General features: G+C 51.1%; 2 protein-coding genes across 3 annotated transcripts in view; one reads left to right on the top strand and one right to left on the bottom strand.

The window, feature by feature from the left end:
- The window catches only part of MTHFD1 (methylenetetrahydrofolate dehydrogenase, cyclohydrolase and formyltetrahydrofolate synthetase 1), a 70,823-nt gene extending 56,994 nt beyond the window's left edge, over nt 1–13,829 (bottom strand). Inside the window, exon 1 of one of the 2 annotated variants that reach the window (XM_062181719.1) lies at nt 13,694–13,829. In XM_062181719.1, the coding sequence (XP_062037703.1) occupies nt 13,694–13,734 (41 nt within the window). In that variant the 5' untranslated portion in view covers nt 13,735–13,829. Of the gene's footprint in view, nt 1–12,871; nt 12,968–13,693 lie in introns of those variants that run through there. The other variant, XM_062181718.1, reaches the window with a different exon arrangement.
- A 19-nt stretch (nt 13,830–13,848) lies between these two features.
- Nucleotides 13,849–17,350, top strand: part of LOC133751585 (coiled-coil domain-containing protein 170-like) — a 54,884-nt gene continuing 51,382 nt past the window's right edge. Inside the window, exon 1 of the mRNA XM_062181720.1 lies at nt 13,849–13,922. The gene's annotated coding sequence lies outside the window, so the exon portion shown is untranslated. The remainder of the gene's footprint in view (nt 13,923–17,350) is intronic.

Below are 17,350 nucleotides of genomic sequence, written 5' to 3'. Positions count from 1 at the left end.
CAGCAACCTGAACAATCGTTCCAACATGTTAAGTTGGATCATATCTGCCCGCCTCCAAACTCTCCAATGGCTTCCTGTTCATGACCTTTTCTCCAATGTGTCTAGAATAGCAGTAAGAAACATTATTATTTATTAGACAGAGTTACATAGAGGTCTTCTATCTACTGGTTCACTACCCAAATGGCCACAACGGCCAGAGCTGAGCTGATCTGAAGCCAGGAGCCAGGAGATTCCTGCGGGTCTTCCACGCGAGTGCAGGGGCCCAAGGACTTGGGCCATCTTCCACTGCTCTCCCAGATGCATTAGCAGGGAGCTGGATCAGAAGTCATGCAGCCAGGACTCAACCTGCACCCATGTGGGATGCCAGCGTTGCTAGGCCAGGGCTTTAAACCTCTGTGCCACAGCGCCGGCCCCAAGAAACATTGTTTTTTATAGATAGTTTATTTATTTATTTATTTGAAAGTTGGAGTTACACAGAGAGAGAAGGAGAGGCAGAGAGAGAGAGAGAGAGAGGTCTTCCATCCGCTGGTTCACTTCCCAGATGGCCACATGGCCAGAGCTGTGCTGATCTGAAGCCAGGAGCCAGGAGCTTCCTCCAGGTCTCCCACATGGGTACAGGGACCAAGGACTTGGCCATCCTTCACTGCCTTCCCAGGACATAGCAGAGAGCTGGATCAAAAGAGGAGTAGCCAGGACTAGAACCGGCGTCCATATGGGATGCTGGTGCTTCAGGACAGGGTGTTAACCTGCTCCACCACAGTGCCGACCCCCCACGAAACATTTTAAAGTGTGCATTAACTACAACCAGCAGGGACTAGGCAGCCCAGAATGCTACAGCCAACAGCCTGAGAATTGTCTGGTCTAGTGGGGGCAGGAGGGAATTACCAAGACAGTTGCAATCAGCCCTGAGTAAGTTCCTTTAAAAATGGTCCCTATTAACTGAACAAGCCTAACGTGAAAAGTACAATATGAAAGCCAGGCGTCGGTTGCGCCTGATGTTAAGAAACCCTAAAAGAGGAACAAGGGGAGAAAAAGGTAATCCCTTGTCCGTATTTCTGAGTCATAAAGTTGTGATTAATTAAATGGTGGGAAGCCCTTTAGTTTTTACAGGCCGTAATTTCCAGAAAGTTTAATTGCTATGGAACAACCTGGTGAAGATTCCAGAGAGAAGTGAGGCCAAAACAGGCAGCCGCAACACCGATGAGCCATCTCTGCATGGCAGAACCCACCTAGGGTCACCCCAACCTCCACCAACCCTCGCTGAAATCTGCAGAATAGAAAGAAGTGGGAAAAAAAGGGAGAAAAAACCGTGAAAGTCTCTCCGGGCCTGATGGGTGGCAATGAGTAAAACCATCACAGCCAATTCAATATGATGTGGAAAGCAGGGATACGAACAGACAGATGCAGTTTTAAATAAGTTGCTGCTGGCACCTAGTGGGTAGCAGATGCTACCTGCTGCAGCCAAGCACCTGTAACCCATAGCACAACACAGAGACAAAGAACTACCCAGCACAAATGTGAACAGAGCCTGAAGTTGAGAAACCCTGTTGCAGACCAATAAAATGTAACATTTGGGGTTATCTTTAATTCCCAAAAATCAAGGTGGAAATAATATCTATTTCTGCCTCTCAATGTTTGCTTGAATCTCTAGAGACTCATTGGGATTACTATCAGTTTTCTCCAAGGTAACTTCTTCCACATTCAGTTATAATAGACAACCAGAGTGCAGTGGTGTGTAGAAATGGTATCACCTCCAGTCCCCCTGTACAGTCACTTGTCAGCTCTTTGGACCCGAATTTTATGCCAGATATTCACGACAGAGTTCACAATGAGATTCATTCTGTTAGATGTGATGGCTCAGTTTCAAATCTTTGACATTTTATGACAGAGAAAGAAGCACTGCTCAAACAGGAGCTAATGAGGTAGCCCAAAGAGGCAGCACAGTATTTCAGCTACATAGCTCAGAAATTTACACAATGAAAATGAGCAGCCGTCAGACAACAGAAACGCTGAAATGTTGCACAAGCTTAGAGAAATTCCCAAAAGGCACATCAAAAAAACAAAAACCACACACAACGCCATCAGACAAAAAGTGAGAACATCCATCTTCAAAACCTAAAGGTTTTTCTAAACAGGGACCAAATTACCCTCCCCTCAGGAAGAGATGACTGTAATGACTTTAAGAATACAGGACAATGGGGCCACACTGTGGCACAGTGGGTTAAAGCCCCAGCCTGTAGCACCGGCATCCAATATGGGTGCCGGTTTGGATCCCGGCTGCTCCACTTCCAATCCAACTCTCTGCTGTTGCCTGGGAAAGCAGTAGAAGATGACCCAAGTCCTTGGGTTCCTACACCCATGTAAGAGACCCAGAAGAAGCTCTTGGCTCCTGGCTTTGGATTGGCTCAACTCCAACCATTGCGGCCATTTGGGGAGTGAACCAGCAGATGGAAGATCTCTCTCTTTGTCTCTCTCTGTGTCTACCTCTCTGTAACTCTGTCAAATAAATAAAATAAATCTCTTTTTTTAAGATTTATTTTATTTGAAAGACAGTGTTACAGAGAGAGGTAGAGACAGAGACAGAGGTCTTCTATCCGCTGGTTCACTCCCCAAATGGCCACAACGGCCGGAGTTGCGCCAATCCGAAGCCAGGAGCCAGGAGCTTCTTCTGAGTCCCCCATGTGGGTGCAGGGGCCCAAGGACTTGGGACATCTTCTACTGCTTTCCCAGGCCACAGCAGAGAGCTGGATCAGAAGAGGAGCAGCTGGGACTAGAACCTGCGCCCATATGGGATGCCGGCACTTCAGGCCAGGGCTTTAACCCACTGTGCCACAGCACCGGCCCCAATAAAGAATCTTTAAAAGAAAAAAAAAAAAAAGAATACAAGACAAAGCATTTAATTATTCAATTTGCTTTAGTTCATCTGTTAATTTGCTCATCATAACTTTTACATTACTAAACAATAGTTCCAGGGGCCTGTGCCGTGGCGCAGTAGGTTAATCCTCTGCCTGTGGTGCCGGCATCCCACATGGGCACCAGTTCGAGTCCTATCTGCTCTACTTACGATCCAGCTCTCTGCTATGGCCTGGGAAAGCAGTAGATGACCCAAGTCCTTGGGCCCCTGCACCCGCGTGGGAGACAGGGAAGAAGCACCTGGCTCCTGGCTTCGGATGGGCGCAGCGCCGGCCACTGCGGCCATTTAGGGAGTGAACCAACAGAAGACCTTTCTCTCTGTTTCTCCCTCTCACCTCTCAAATAAAAAAATAAAATCTATTTAAAAAAAAAAGTTCCAAATTTTTTTTTTTATTTAGTCTGTACTTCCTGATAAAAATAATTGTGACTATGAGGCCATCTAGTGTTTCAAGAAATACATATTTGGGGATGGCACTGTGGTACAGTAGGCTAAGCCTCTGCCTGCAATGCTAGCTTCCCATATGGGCAACAGTTGGAGTCCCAGCCGCTGCACTTCCAATCCAGCTCCCTGCTATGGCCGGGGAAAGCAGCAGGAGATGGCCCAAGTGCCTGGGCCCCTGCACCCATGTGGCAGACCTGGAAGAAGCTCCTGGCTCCTGGCTTCAGCCTGGCCCAGATTTGGCTGTTGCAGCCATTTGAGAAGTGAACCAGTGGATGGAAGATCTTTCTCTGCCTCTCTTCTCTCTCTCTGTCACTCTGCCTTTCGAATAAATAAACAACAGATCATTTTTTAAAAAGAAATTTATAATGTAAGTTCTCCCATTCAATTTGATCTCAAAGACCTAAGACAGGAAAAGCGAATTGCCTGATGTTTTGACATGAACATAGGTCATATTTTTAAGGAACCCTCTAATTCCCAGGGAGGATAAAGGCCATTAATAACTCACATCAGTGATGCACTGGCTACTCACTCTACGCTTCCAGATCAGAGTTCCTCGATCTTGGCACTACTGACATTTGGGCCAGATAATTCTTAGTTGCGGGGAGTGGGGGGGGGATAGTTGGGGGACACACATATCCTGTAAAACACTTAGCAGCATCCCTGGCTTCTATCGCTAGCTGCCAATATCACTCAATACCCCTTTCCCCACTCTGATACCCAAAAAGTCTCCAGACACATGTAAATGCCCCAGGGTGGGGAGGTCAGGAAAAACCACCCATCTGGGAAATACAGAATAAAAGGGGAGCTTGGAAACTAGACTGAGCTGGCGGAGAAAGACCTCACATATTTTAGGACTTTAAAAGTGGATTACAGGGACTGGTGCTGTGCAGTAGCGGATTAAGCCGCTGCCTGCAGCACCGGTATGCTATGCTGGCTCCAGTTCAAGTCCTGGCTGTGCCTCTTCCGATCCAGCTCCCTTCTAATGCACCTGGGAAAGCAGCAGAAAATGGCCCAAGTGCTTGGGCGCCTGCACCCACAAGGGAGACCCGGATGGAGTTCCTGGTTCCTGACTTCAGTCTAACCCAGCCCTAATGGTTGTAGCCATTTGGGGAGTGACCAGCGGATGGAAGACTTCTCTCTGTCTCCCCTTCTCTCTTTTTAACTCTACGTTTCAAATAAAATAAACTTTTTTTTTTTTTAAAGTGGATTACAAACTCATCAGAGAAAGATCACCAAGAGCAGAGTATCTTCAGAGTCCTGGACACCTGACCAAGTGTGGTTGGATTCCTGAAAAATGTGCTCCCCCTCCCCCACTCTGCCACCTATGGAGGCCAGGGGTAGGGGGCAGCACCACTCAGGACCAGCAAACATTTAAGAATAGAGGGTACCATTAATAAACTTCCCTTCTCCTTTCAAAAGTCAGGCACCTAGATTTTTATGTGTAATAACGGATGTAAATGGGAAGTAATCCAATTTTTAGAAAATAATCCTGCAACTCAAACAAAACATTTGGCCTCTAGACCACTGTTGTTACCTTCTGCCTGTAACAAGAATTATGGGACGGGCCAGCGCCGTGGCTTAACAGGCTAATCCTCTGCCTTGCGGCGCCGGCACACCGGGTTCTAGTCCCGGTTGGGGCACCGGATTCTATCCCGGTTGCCCCTCTTCCAGTCCAGCTCTCTGCTATGGCCCGGGAAGGCAGTGGAGGATGGCCCAAGTCCTTGGGCCCTGCACCCGCATGGGAGACCAGGAGAAGCACCTGGCTCCTGGCTTTGGATCAGTGCAGTGCGCCGGCCGCAGTGGCCATTGGAGGGTGAACCAATGGCAAAAAGGAAGACCTTTCTCTCTGTCTCTCTCACTATCCACTCTGCCTGTCAAAAAAAAAAAAAAAAAAAAAAAAAAAGAGTTATGGGACAAGAGGGGCCGGCCCTGTGGAATAGCAGGTAAAGCCATCACCTGCAGTGACAGCATCCCATATGGGCATTGATTTGAGTCCTGGCTGCTCTACTTCCAATCCAGCTCTCTGCTGTGGCCTGGGGAAGCAGTAGAAGATGGTCCAAGTCCTTGGGTTCCTGCACCTGCATGGGAGACCCAGAAGAAGCTCCTGGCTCCTGGCTTCGGATCAGCTCAGTTCCAGCCGTTATAGCTATTTGGGAAGTGGACCAGCGAATGGAAGACCTCCTTCCCTCCCTCCCTCTCTCTCTCTCTCTCTCTGCAGCTCTGCCTTTCAAATAAACAAATAAATCTTAGGAAAAAAAAAAAAAAAGACACCACGTGGGATGCCTGCATCCTTTATTGGAGTACTGTGGTTAAATCCCATTTCCACTCCTGATCCCAGCTTCCTGCTGCTGTGCACCCTGGGAGGCAGCAGGTGAGGGCTCAAGGACTTGGGTCCCTGCCACCCATGGGGGAGACCCGGACTGAGTTCTTGGCTCCTAACTTCAGCTCGGTCCAGCCCCAGCTGTTGTGGGCATTTGTGGGATGAACCAGGATATGGGAGATCTGTCCGCCTCTCTCTGCCTTCCAAATAAATAAACAAATCTTTAAAATAAATACATTTGTATTTATTTCTACTTATTTGAGACAGACCGAGATATCCCATCTGCTGGTTCACTTCCCAAATGCCCAGAAAGGCCAAGGCAAGAACTCAATGCAGGTTTCCCACGTGGGTGGCAGGGACCCCACTACTTTAGCCATCACCACTGCTTCCCAGGAAGTGGGCTAGCAGGAAGCCGGAAGTGGGAAGGGAGCTGAGACGTTCCAATGTTGGTGCAGGCAACCCGAGTTCCACGTCCCAATGGCACCTTTACTGCTTTGCCAACTGCCCACTCCTCCTCCTGCTCTGAGAGAATTCTAAAGGAAATGTTTAGATGGAAAGGACTCACATCTCAGGCTGCTTACTAAGCAAGCAGAGACTAGCACTGGCACCCAAAGCCAAAGGAAAGATCATTTATCACACGAAGCCACACAAGGCAGTGCAGACACAGCCCCTGACCGGCTCTGGCACATCCCCTACAGAAATGCTTATCTCCCCAGGCTCAGCGAGCACCAGGACGCAAAGCTGGGCCCTCCTGCCCAGGCTTGCGGCAAAGAACAAAATGCTTAGGCAACAATGTATGGTTCAGCGGTCTCTCCCCAGTCCAATGGGACTAGAATGACTTTCTGAAGGCAATCCATTTGGGTGCTCTCCTGATGGATCGGATAATTCATCGCCTAGAACCCAAGCTGGGAGATCTCTTCATGGGGGGACCGAAGTTTCTAACTCTTTAGCAAGCAAGTGACAAGCCCACAGAAAGGAGGGGGAAATGTACTGTTGAACCCGTCACTAGCCTTGGAATTCTTGGCCGAGACACACCAGGCTGAAGTTTCATAAACCGCCTGTGGCCCTGCTAGCCACACTCGTTCAAGCTGCAGGATTTACAGCATGCCAGGAGTCACTGCCAAGGGGAGCAGAGCGCAGGTGACAGGGCCTTCTGCACGGAGCATCGGACCTCAGAGGCCTGCACAGCAACCACAGGCTTGTTCTAGAGCCACACGCGTTCTCTTCACCCTCAAGCAGACAGCATCATGCCCTCCGTACCAAGTGCAAGTGAGGCTCACTTGCCTTCCCAAGACCACGCATGCCGTTCTTGCCCCTTAACCTCTACGCCAGTCCATCGGAGGAGAGGGGAGTCCCTTCCCTCGGCCCCAGGGACCTTTTTTGTTTTATGAGAGACAGAAAGACAGACACAGAACTCCCAGCTGCTTTACTGGTTTACTACTACCCAAATGCCTGCAACAGCCAAGGCCGGGCCAAGCCGAAACTGGGAGCCAGGAGCTCAATCTGGGGCTCCCCCGTGGGTGGCAGGGACCCAAGTACTTAAGCCGTTACTGCTGCCTCCCAGGGTGCACATGAGCAGGCAGCCAGAATCGGAAGCACCAGGAAGCAAAACCAGGCATTCTGATACGGGATGTGGCATCTTAACCACTTCACCAAATGTCTGTGCCCAGATTTTTTACGCAAACGGGAGCATAGTAGGGGACCACACACTACTGTTCAAGGTCCCACTGTCCAAATTCCAAAGTGCCTGATCCCAACCCTCCTGATGGACAGGGACAAACATTTATTTGTAGACCATGTCCCCAGTCAGGACTCTCACTGGGACCATGAGCACAGATGGCTGCCAGCACTGGACTCTGCCCTGTTCCAGTTTGCCCAGTGGCCTGGCCAGTGGCCTCCTGAAGACAGACGAGGAGGTCCCACGTCTCAGCTCACACCTGCTCTCCTGCACAGGCTCCCTCTCAAGCCAGCCACTAAATTCAAGCTTCCATGGAACTTCTGAGCAACTTGCATTTATTAAAAGCAAATCTTTGGGGGCCAGCATTGTGGCGTAGTGGGTAAGGCTGCCCAAGGCACCGCTGGCATCCCATATGGGTACCAGTTTGTGTCTCGGCTGTTGAACTTGCAATCCAGCTCACTGCTGGTGGCCTGGGAAAGCCACGGAAGATGGCCTAAGTGTTTAGGCCCCTGCCACCTAAGGGGAACCCAGGGGGAAGCTGCTGGATCCTGGCTTCAGCCTAGTTGCAGCCACCTGGGGAGTGAACCACAGGATGGAAGATTTCTCTCTCACTCTGTCACTCCCCTACCCCGTAACTCTTTCAAATAGATAAATCTAAAGAATAACAATAATAAATAATAAAATAAAGCAAATCCTTGGAAACACAAACGAGCCTCCTGGTATTTCATCTACAGGATAGAGTTCAGTGTTCACTCAGTAGCCAGGAAGACCTGCCTCTCACTATGGTGGGAGGATTCTTTTTACACAAATGGTTCTTCCGGCCCTGTGGCTAAATGTGCAGCCAAGGTTCCAAATTCCCATTTTAAGGCTCAGGATTATAAACTAGCTCCCAAAGATACAGCCTGGATAAACACAGACATCACTTGTTTACTGCACAAGTAGTTTCTAAGTAGCTACAGACTGAGTTTACGGTGTACCTGCCAGGGGCTGTGTTAAATGCTTGACAATGCGCTAATTCTAACAATTGTATGAGTTAGGTCCCATGACTACCCTAATACACAGATCAGGAAGCCGAGGCACAGAGAGGTAAACTACATTACCCGTGACCCACAGAGTGGGGAGCGATGCTGTGTCTAAGCTCTGGGGATACCACCTCCATGGAGACATGGGTTGAGTTCCTGACTCCTGGCTCTGGCCTGGCCCAGCCGCAGCCACTGTGGGCAGCCGGGGAGATCTCTCAATCTGTGTCTCTGCCTCTTGGACAAGTACAAATTTCAAAATTCATAGCACCTATTGTCAGGGACCCACTAAGGGGCAAACCATCTGTCTTCTCAATTAGTCTTTTTAAAAAGGAAATTTGGTGGCCCAAGTGCTTGGGCCCTGCACCTGCATGGGAGACCAGGAGGAAGCACCTGGCTCCTGGCTTCGGATCGGCACAGCCGATCCATAGCGGCCATTTGGGGGGTGAACCAACGGAAGGAAGACCTTTCTCTCTGTCTCTCTCTCTCTCTAACTCTGCCTGTCAAAAAAAAAAAAAAAAAAAATTTGGTTGTGGCACAGCGGGTAAAGCCACCCCTGCAGCACCAGCATCCCAAATGGGTGCCGGTTCAAGTCTTGGCTACTCTACTTCCAATCTAGTTTCCTGCTAATGGCCTGGGGAAAGCAAGCAAAGATAGCCCAAGTGTTTGGGCCCCTGCACCCACGTGGGAGACCCAGAAGAAGCTCCTAGCTTCTGGCTTCATCTTGGTCCAGCCCAGGCCATTGTGGTCATTTGGGGAATAAACCAGCAGATGGAAGCTATCACTCTCTCTCTCCCTCCTCTGTCTCTGTAACTCTGCCTTTCAAATAAATAAATAAACAAAATCTTTTAAAAGAGACTTAATCAAGAAAAATGACCCCAGGATGAGAGAACAAAGGGAAACCCATCAGACAAAATGATGCAGGCCGCACTTTGAAAGGCATACGTATAGAAACTTCATGCTTTCCAGTCTGAAACCCCGAGCAAGGAGGCTCTTCTCCTGCTGAGTAAGACACACTGCTCTCTCTGTATCACCCCTTACGAAGGACACCCCATGCCCAGGGCTGATTTCATCACCAGTGTCAGGTGTCTTCCACCCCACATGCACGCAGCTAGCCACAGGGCCATCACTGTTGGCCCCAAAGCACTTATTTACCGACAGGTGAGGTCCAAGGTTCATGGCACAGGCCGTGCTTCTGGTCAGGGCCCTTTTCTTCATAACACGGCAGCCTCAGGCCCCACCTCCTCAAATCTTTGCCCATAAGTCAGTTCTACAAAAGTGATAACCTGAACCCAACTGCAACTCCCATGCTGCAAAAAATCCTGTTTGTCTTCCCTTTCAAATAAAATAATATTTAAAAAAAAAAAAAAAAAAGAGGAGTTTTAAGGCTTTAGAAATTGTGCTTGCCTTAAAGGAAATAGATACCTGTCGAGTAAGTGACCCAAAAAAGACAGACTTGTTCCTAACACAGACCTCCCTCCAGCTGTAAAAATCAGGTTACGATCTCTCGACTCCCTATAAGGGAGAAATAGGGGTGTCACTCCCAAAGGGAGAGAACTGGGCAACCAGGCCCATCAGGTAAGCATCTGTATAACCCACAGGCAGAGCAGGTGGAGAAGCAATCTGAACTGCTGAGCTCCGCCAACATCTGGGCTCACAGGAAGGTACAAAGGGAGAATAATAAAAGTAGACAAGTCAGGGAGGGCACTCTCAGCAGAGTGGGAGGCACGGGCGTGACAGCTGTAGAGAGAAAGGTGAGTTTATGAAATCCCTTTTGGAAAGTACTGCGTCCTTAAAGAACAGAAAACACCACGCACCGGGTCAAGAGCTTGGTTCTAGCTTCTGCCATTAACCAGCCTGGTAACCCTTGGCCCAATCCCGTCCCTGTTCTGGCCTCAACTGTTCCCTCATCTGCAAAATGGGACTGAATTTTGGAGGAATGCTGATTATGGAACTCACGCCTGCCCTACCACTCCTCCCTCCAAAGGTGAGACTTTACAGTTCAAACAGTGCATTTTAGTAGCTTAATTAATCCAGAGGGAGAAACTGCCCAGACGCTTAAGGCTTGCCAATGTGTCCCGACAGAGTCTCAGTGGAGAGGCCCTACTGTCAGAGGCAACCAAGGAAACTGACTGCAAACCTGGGAGGAGGCAGTCTTTCCCCGCAGGCCAGAATCCCTGCCTGCAATGTAAGAAACCCACTGATCCTTTCTCTCAACACCCTTGGTCTAGAAAAAGAAAAAGATGGGGGCTGGCGCTGTGGTGTGGCGGGTAAAGCCGCCGCCTGCGGTGCTAGCATCCCATATGGGCACCGGTTTGAGTCCCGGCTGCTCCACTTCCAATCCAGCTCTCTGCTATGGCCTGGGAAAGCAGTGGAAGATGACCCAAGTCCTTGGGCCCCTGCACCCATGTGGGAGACCAGCAAGAAGCTCCTAGCTTCAGATTGGTGCAGCTCCAACAGTTGTGGCCATTTGGAGGGTGAACCAGAGGATGGAAGACCTCTCTCTCTGCCTCTCCTGCTCTGTCTGTGTAACTCTGACTTTCAAATAGACAAATAAATCTTAAAGAAAGAAAGAAAGGAAGGAAGGAAGGAAGGAAGGAAGGAAGGAAGGAAGGAAGGAAGGAAGGAAGGAAGGAGGGACATGCCGCTCAGAGCCTCCACCTGCAGCCCAAAGTGCTCAAGTTATGAGGCCCACCTTCTTGTTCAGGATTCGCCCAGGGCCACAGCCCCAGGGTTAGAGTGCCTGCTGCGGCCTCTGCACACGGGAGCTAGGAGCAGTGCACTAACCCAGGGGCCAGGCAGGCTGTCTCCCCGCCAGGGCTCCCACTCCCAGAGCAACTCTGAACATCTAGCACCAGTTCCCGCAGTCAAAGTCTTCAGGAAGATCCAAGTGCCAAGGCGCAGCTGTCTCTGAGAGAGCCACCTACTGAGCACAGGAAAGAAAAGTCTTCCATAAGCACAAAGGGGCCTTCGTCTGAACGCGTTTTTGTCCTTTAAAGTAACTGGAGAAGAGAAACAGAGAGAATTCCCATCCACAGATGCCCGCGACGGCCCACGCTGAGCCACAGGTGAAGCCGACATTCAGTCAAGGTCTGCCACGTGGGCAGCAGGGACTCAACTGCTTGAGCCGTCTCTGCTGTCCCCCAGGGTGCACACGAGCAGGACGCTGGGGTCAGGAGCCAAGGTGAACTTGAACCCAGACACTCCAATGTGGAAGGTGGGCGCCTCCACCGTTATCTTAACCATTAGGCCAAATCCACTAAACACTCAGGTAGGAACCAACAGGGCAACGTAAAAGGCCGGCTGTGTTCATTCTGAGCAGCCGGGGTGAGAGGCCCTTCTAGCACCTGGGGCGTCTTTCCAGAAAATGCTTTCACAACCTGTGCCTCAGGCACTGCACCTCGCTCTCCACTGATGAGAAGCAGACTGACTTAAGGCTTCAGGCAAGTGGTCAAACTTCAAAATGCACTAGAAACCCGGAATGAACTTTAAGGAAAAAAGAAAACCTTTTAAAATAAGGCTCCTTGTTATCAAATCTAATTGAATCCGTATGTTATGGGGACTGGGCACTGCTGTGTTTCAAAACCTCCCTGTAAGCATAACCCGCTCAAAGCAACCCTGGAAAGACTGGCAGTGTCCACCAAGAGTGAGATCCCTACCACCTGCAGTTCTGTTCTCAGGTCTATACCCAAACAGAAACGTGTATAGAACGTTCTACCAAAAGACATACAAGAGGGGCCAGCATTGTAACCCAGCGGCCTAGGTTAAGCTGCTGCCAGTGACACCAGCATCTCATATAAGTGCCCGTTCAAATCCTGGCTGCTCCACTTCCAATCCAGCTCCCTGCTAATGGCCTAGGAAAGCAGCGGAGGATGGCCCAACTCTTTTGGCCCCTGCATCCACATGGGAGGAAGCTCCTGGCTCCTGGTTTTGGCCTGACCCAGCCCTAGCCATTGCAGCCATTTGGGGAGTGAACCAGCAGATGGAAGATCTCTCCATGTCTCTCTTCTCTCTGTGTAACTCTGACTTTCAAACAAATAAATAAATCTTTTTTCAAAATAAGAAAAAAGCCATGGATAAAAGTAGTAGGTTTGAATATAACCAAGAAGCAAACAAAAGTAGGGGGGGGCCAGCCCTGTGGAGTAGCGGGTAAAACTGCCGCCCGCAGTGCTGCTATTCCATATGTATGCTGGTTCAAGTCCCAGCTGCTCCATTTCCGATCCAGCTCTCTGCTATGGCCTGGGAAAGCAGTAGAAGATGGCTCAAATCCTTGGGCCCCTGCACCTGCATGGGAGAACTGGGAGAAGCTCCTGGCTTCAGATCAGCGCAGCTTGGACCAATGTGGCCGTTTGAGATGTGAACCAGCGGATGGAAGATCTCTATTTCTGCATTTCAATTAAAATAAATCTTTAAAAAGAAATCAAGAACACTCAGACACACACACTGTATTTGTAATCCAAACATCTGAGGCTCCTTCTCACCAAAGTGACACACCATACCTGGTTCTATCCCACCATCTTGTCGGCCATCTCCACCTTCCAGGAAAAGTCATCTTTACTCCAGGCAGGGTTGGCCACCAATGAGTGTGTAATTCAAAAGCCTCTGCCCACAAAGTTAGGGGTTATAGGACAATTACTGTTGCCAGCCACAGCAGTTACTAGATAACTATTTCTGTCAAAGATCCCAAGAGCAAACTGGGTAAGGTCACACAGGAGTGCCCTTCAGAAAGTTCACGGAAAATGGACTTGAAAGATAAGCTATGCTGGTGCAGAAACACTTGAAACCTACGTGTTTTTTATAATACGCATTTTCCGTGAACTTTCTGCAGACCTCGCGTATATCCTTTCTCTTGCTTCTACCTTGGTCTCCCCCTACCAGTCACCTCCCAGGGCAAGAGCAGGGGTGCTGCTCCCGGCCTCACCACAGGCGCCGGCGAGGGCAGACCCGCCGGGGGAACGCGGAACCCCGTCAGCAGGCAGGGCCCAAACTGCAACACAGCTCCGTGGCCCGTGAGGGGCCCGCGCGTGCAGGAGACGCGCAGCGGCCCCCGCCAGCACGGCGGCCCGTCGCCAGCACCTCGCACGCCTGTCCAGTGTCGCCCGGCCCAGTGCGCAGGACCAGGCTGGACCCCGCGTGCTGCCGGGGCGCCCCGCCAGAGGTGCGGGAGCCAGCCTGCAAACGCGCAGCGCGCCCGGGACCCTCCTCGGCCGCAGACAGCCGAACTCCGGGCGTCAGGGGACCCTCTCCCGCCACTGGCCGGAGAGGTGAGTCCGCGCGGACCCACGCACCCTGGGAGCCCTAACACCATGACAGCTGCTTACGCGGAGACCACCTTCCCGTTCAGGACTTCCGCCGGCGCCATCGCCTTTACTAGCGCGCTTCTCACAGTGGACACCAGCAAAATCGAGTTTCCACTGGCGCCGCCGCCGCGCGGGACAGCCCAACCCACGTGTTCAGCGACGGGCCAGCGCGGTCACGCCACTGCGCCTGCGCTCCCGGGACGTAGATGCGCGTACGCCGTCAGGAAGGACGCGGTTCTTGAGCGGACTGGTGGGTAGAGGGGCTGAGGAAGGGAAGAGGGCGGGGACGATGAAGAAACTCAGTGATGATTGGCTAGCAGAAATGATTGGCTGAGCGAAAAGCCAGTCCGGAGCGCGCCTTCGAATGGGGCCGGGTCCAGCACAGGGAGCTGGAACTGACTCCCGAACCCGCCTCGATTCCAGCCAATGAGAGCGCGGGGCTGGGGGGCGGAGCCGGGGCGCCTCGCCGGAGCGCTGTTTCGCGGGCGCGGGAGTGGGCGCGGGAGGTGTGCGGACCGCCGGGGCTCCGGGAACTTGACGCTGAAGGCGAAGGGCCGGGGCGTCTCGGGAGGTTTCTGGCTGGGCCCGCGGGTCCGGGGCGCTGCCCTGGGCTGCAGTGAGAGCCTGGAGCGTGTGCGGCAGCCGCTGGCCTGGTCACGCCGGCGCCCGCGGCCTGGCGCTCGGGTTCGGAGGGTCCGGCCTGGCGCCTGCATCCGGACTCCCGGGCGAGGCTGCCGTTCAGCCTAGGCCGACGCCCGGCCCGCTGTGTCGGGGCCCCTGAGCGGCAGCGCGCGGGCGGCCTTGGACCGGGTCACCCCGGGGCTGCGAACGCGCGCGGGCGGCTGCTCCGCTCGGTGCAGGTGCAGGACAGGGCCGGTCAGCGCCCCGCGGGCGTCCGCCCGGAGAACGAGGGCTCGCCGCCGGGCGCGGGAGCTGCTAGGGCGCCTGCCCCCCGCGCTCGGGTCGCAAGCCTCGCTCTGGAGTTCGGACGCGGAGCGGTTCTGGTCCCTGGGACTTGACCGATAACTGGGTTACTTACAAAGCGGTTCTTCAGCGGGCGGCGGCCACTAGGGGCAGGCTCCGCTCTTGCACTGGGTTTCTGTGGGATTTGTTTTGTTTTTGGTAAATTTGGAGGATATTCCATAATAGCCCAAAATACTGAGTTAACCGCCTCTTGTTTTATTGCGATATATATGCCGTAAAAATCGCCATTTTAAGCTTACCAATCAGTAGTCTTTAGTATACTTACAGTTGTGCAACCATGGCCACAATAGAATTAGGAAATACTTGGCAGGTATTTTTTGATATTTATTTATTTGAGAGGTAGAGTTACAGACAAAGGGAGAGACAGTGAGAAAGGTCTTCCATTGGCTAGTTCACTCCCCAAATGGCTGCAATGCCCAAAGCAGGGCAGATCAGAGCCAGCAGCCTCTTGCGGGTCTCCTACATGGGTGCAGGGGCTCATGGACTTGGGCCATCTTCCACTGCTTTCCCAGGTGCATTAGCGGGAATGTGGATCCGAAGTGGAGCAGCTGGGACTCAAACTGGCACCCGAATGGGATACTGGCTCTGCAGGCTATGGCTTTACCCACTGTGCCACAGCACCAGCCAGAGCTTTACCATTCTTAAGTTTGGCACAAATTGAGCCATGAAGACCAGTATAATAATGAAGCAATAACATAATGATAGTAAACCTGAATATACCCTCATATTGTGTCGTACCTGAGCCAGTGAAGTCAGTAGGAAAATTGAGATAAATGTTTTTGGCCAGGATGTCTTCTAATACCAAATAGTTAACTATTTCATGTCTTGTTCACTGAAGAAGACTCATAAACACCATTTTCAGATAAATAGGTTTTGAATAATAACCAAAACTTCCTGGGATAGGCTCTAAACCAGTTTGCTTCATCTCCAAGTCTGTTGCCTTGGCCATCGCAACCAACTGATTTTCAGCTGTGCAAGGGTGCTGTTTGTGTAAAATGGAATTAAAAATTGCTTATTTTGTTGAAATCCATGCGCACAAACAGGTATTTGCCCTAGCACTTAAGACACTGGTTAAGGGGCTGGTGCTGTGGCACAGTGGGTTAAAGCCCTGGCCTTCAGCACTGGCATCCCATATGGGCTCAGGTTTGAGTCCCGGCTGCTCCTGTTTACAAAATGGAGGATGGCCCAAGTGCCTGGGCCCCTGCACCCATGTGGGAGCCCCAGAAGAAGCTCCTGGCTCCTGGCTTCAGATCCGCCTAAAAGGCCCACATCCCACACTGAAGAGCTGGGTTCAACTCCTGTCTCCAACTCCATAGCGCAGCTTCCTGCTAATGCAGATCCTGGGAGGCAGTGGTGATGACTCAAGTAACTGGGTTCCTGTCACCCTCATGGGAGACCTGGACTTGTGTTCCCATTCCACCAGGGTATTGCAGGCATTGGGGAATGAACTAGTGGATGGAAGCTCTGTCTGTAAAACACAGATTTTTTAAGGTTTTGCAGAATATGTTATGGAAAAATTACTCAGGGATGTCAAAAATTTTTGCACCAAAGCCTGTCTTTTTTTTTTTTTTTAAGATTTATTTATTTGAAAGTCAAAGTTACACAGAGAGAGAGGCAGAGAGAGGCAAAGAGAGAGGTCTTCAATCTGCTGGTTCACTCCCCAATTGGCCGCAATGGCCAGAGCTGCACAGATCCAGAGCCAGGAGCCAGGAGCTTTCTTGAGTCATCCTGATATTGGAATATGGGGTACCATAGGATATCGCTGTGTGCTCAATAAATCCCCAATATTAATCAGCCTGTGTGAGTTCTTGCCTAATATTCAGAGAAGAATTCTGAATACCGGCACAAATGACCAAGGCAGCATTGTTAGGTAGGAAGTCATATATGAGCTTATGTGTGTGTAACAGGCCTAAAGGGAAGACGTCTATGTCCAGCATATGCATCTGCATCTCAAAGTCATCCTGACAATGTTTCAGGGGCAGCCCAGAGTTCGCATCCTGCCCTGCCCCCCTCTACCTGATAACCTGCCAGGTGGAGGTCCCCACCCCTCTGCCTGACAAATCTTCCACAATCTCCCAGATGCAGCCCAGTATCTGCATTTCAAACACCCTGCTCTGGATCTCCATTCTCCAGGGGGTCCTGCTCACCCTTCCTCTAAACTCAGGATGGCACCAGCTAGGCTTCCTCCTGTCTGATACCTTCAGGGGAAAACTCAAGATAGAAGTTTTTCTATTTACATCCAAAAAGTCCTTTGTTCCAAGAGGAGCAGAGGTGGGGAAGCAAGACCCATCTCCTTAAAAACCCCCAGCCTCAACCAGACTGCGCGCTCAGCCCTCTGCCTCTCTGCTGAGTCGCCCGCCTGGCCTGGTCAGGTGTAATCTCTCCACTCAAACATGTAACCTTGCTCCTTGGCCCGGCCCTCTCCCCTCCCAGTCTCTCAGGCTCTGTCTGGAGAGGTGCCCATCAGCCTTACGGATGTCCCTTCCCTAATAAACCTTGCTATTTTACCTCCCACTACTCTCTGTCTCACGCCTGAATTCTTTCTTGTGCGAAGACAAGAACCCTGCAATTTCTCCGGTAACAGCATAAGTTTTTAAGCTTTTTCTTCAGTGGGAGAAAAGTATAGGAGAGTGAGGGCATCAGTCTGGTCTAAGGATGGAGGACCCCAAGTTTGGGAATCCAATGTGCTCGGGT

This window comes from Lepus europaeus, chromosome 22 (assembly GCF_033115175.1).
Source record: "Lepus europaeus isolate LE1 chromosome 22, mLepTim1.pri, whole genome shotgun sequence".
Lineage (NCBI taxonomy): Eukaryota > Metazoa > Chordata > Mammalia > Lagomorpha > Leporidae > Lepus > Lepus europaeus.
The sequence above is the reverse complement of the archived record's forward strand: the minus strand, read 5'-3'. Positions and strand labels throughout refer to the sequence as shown.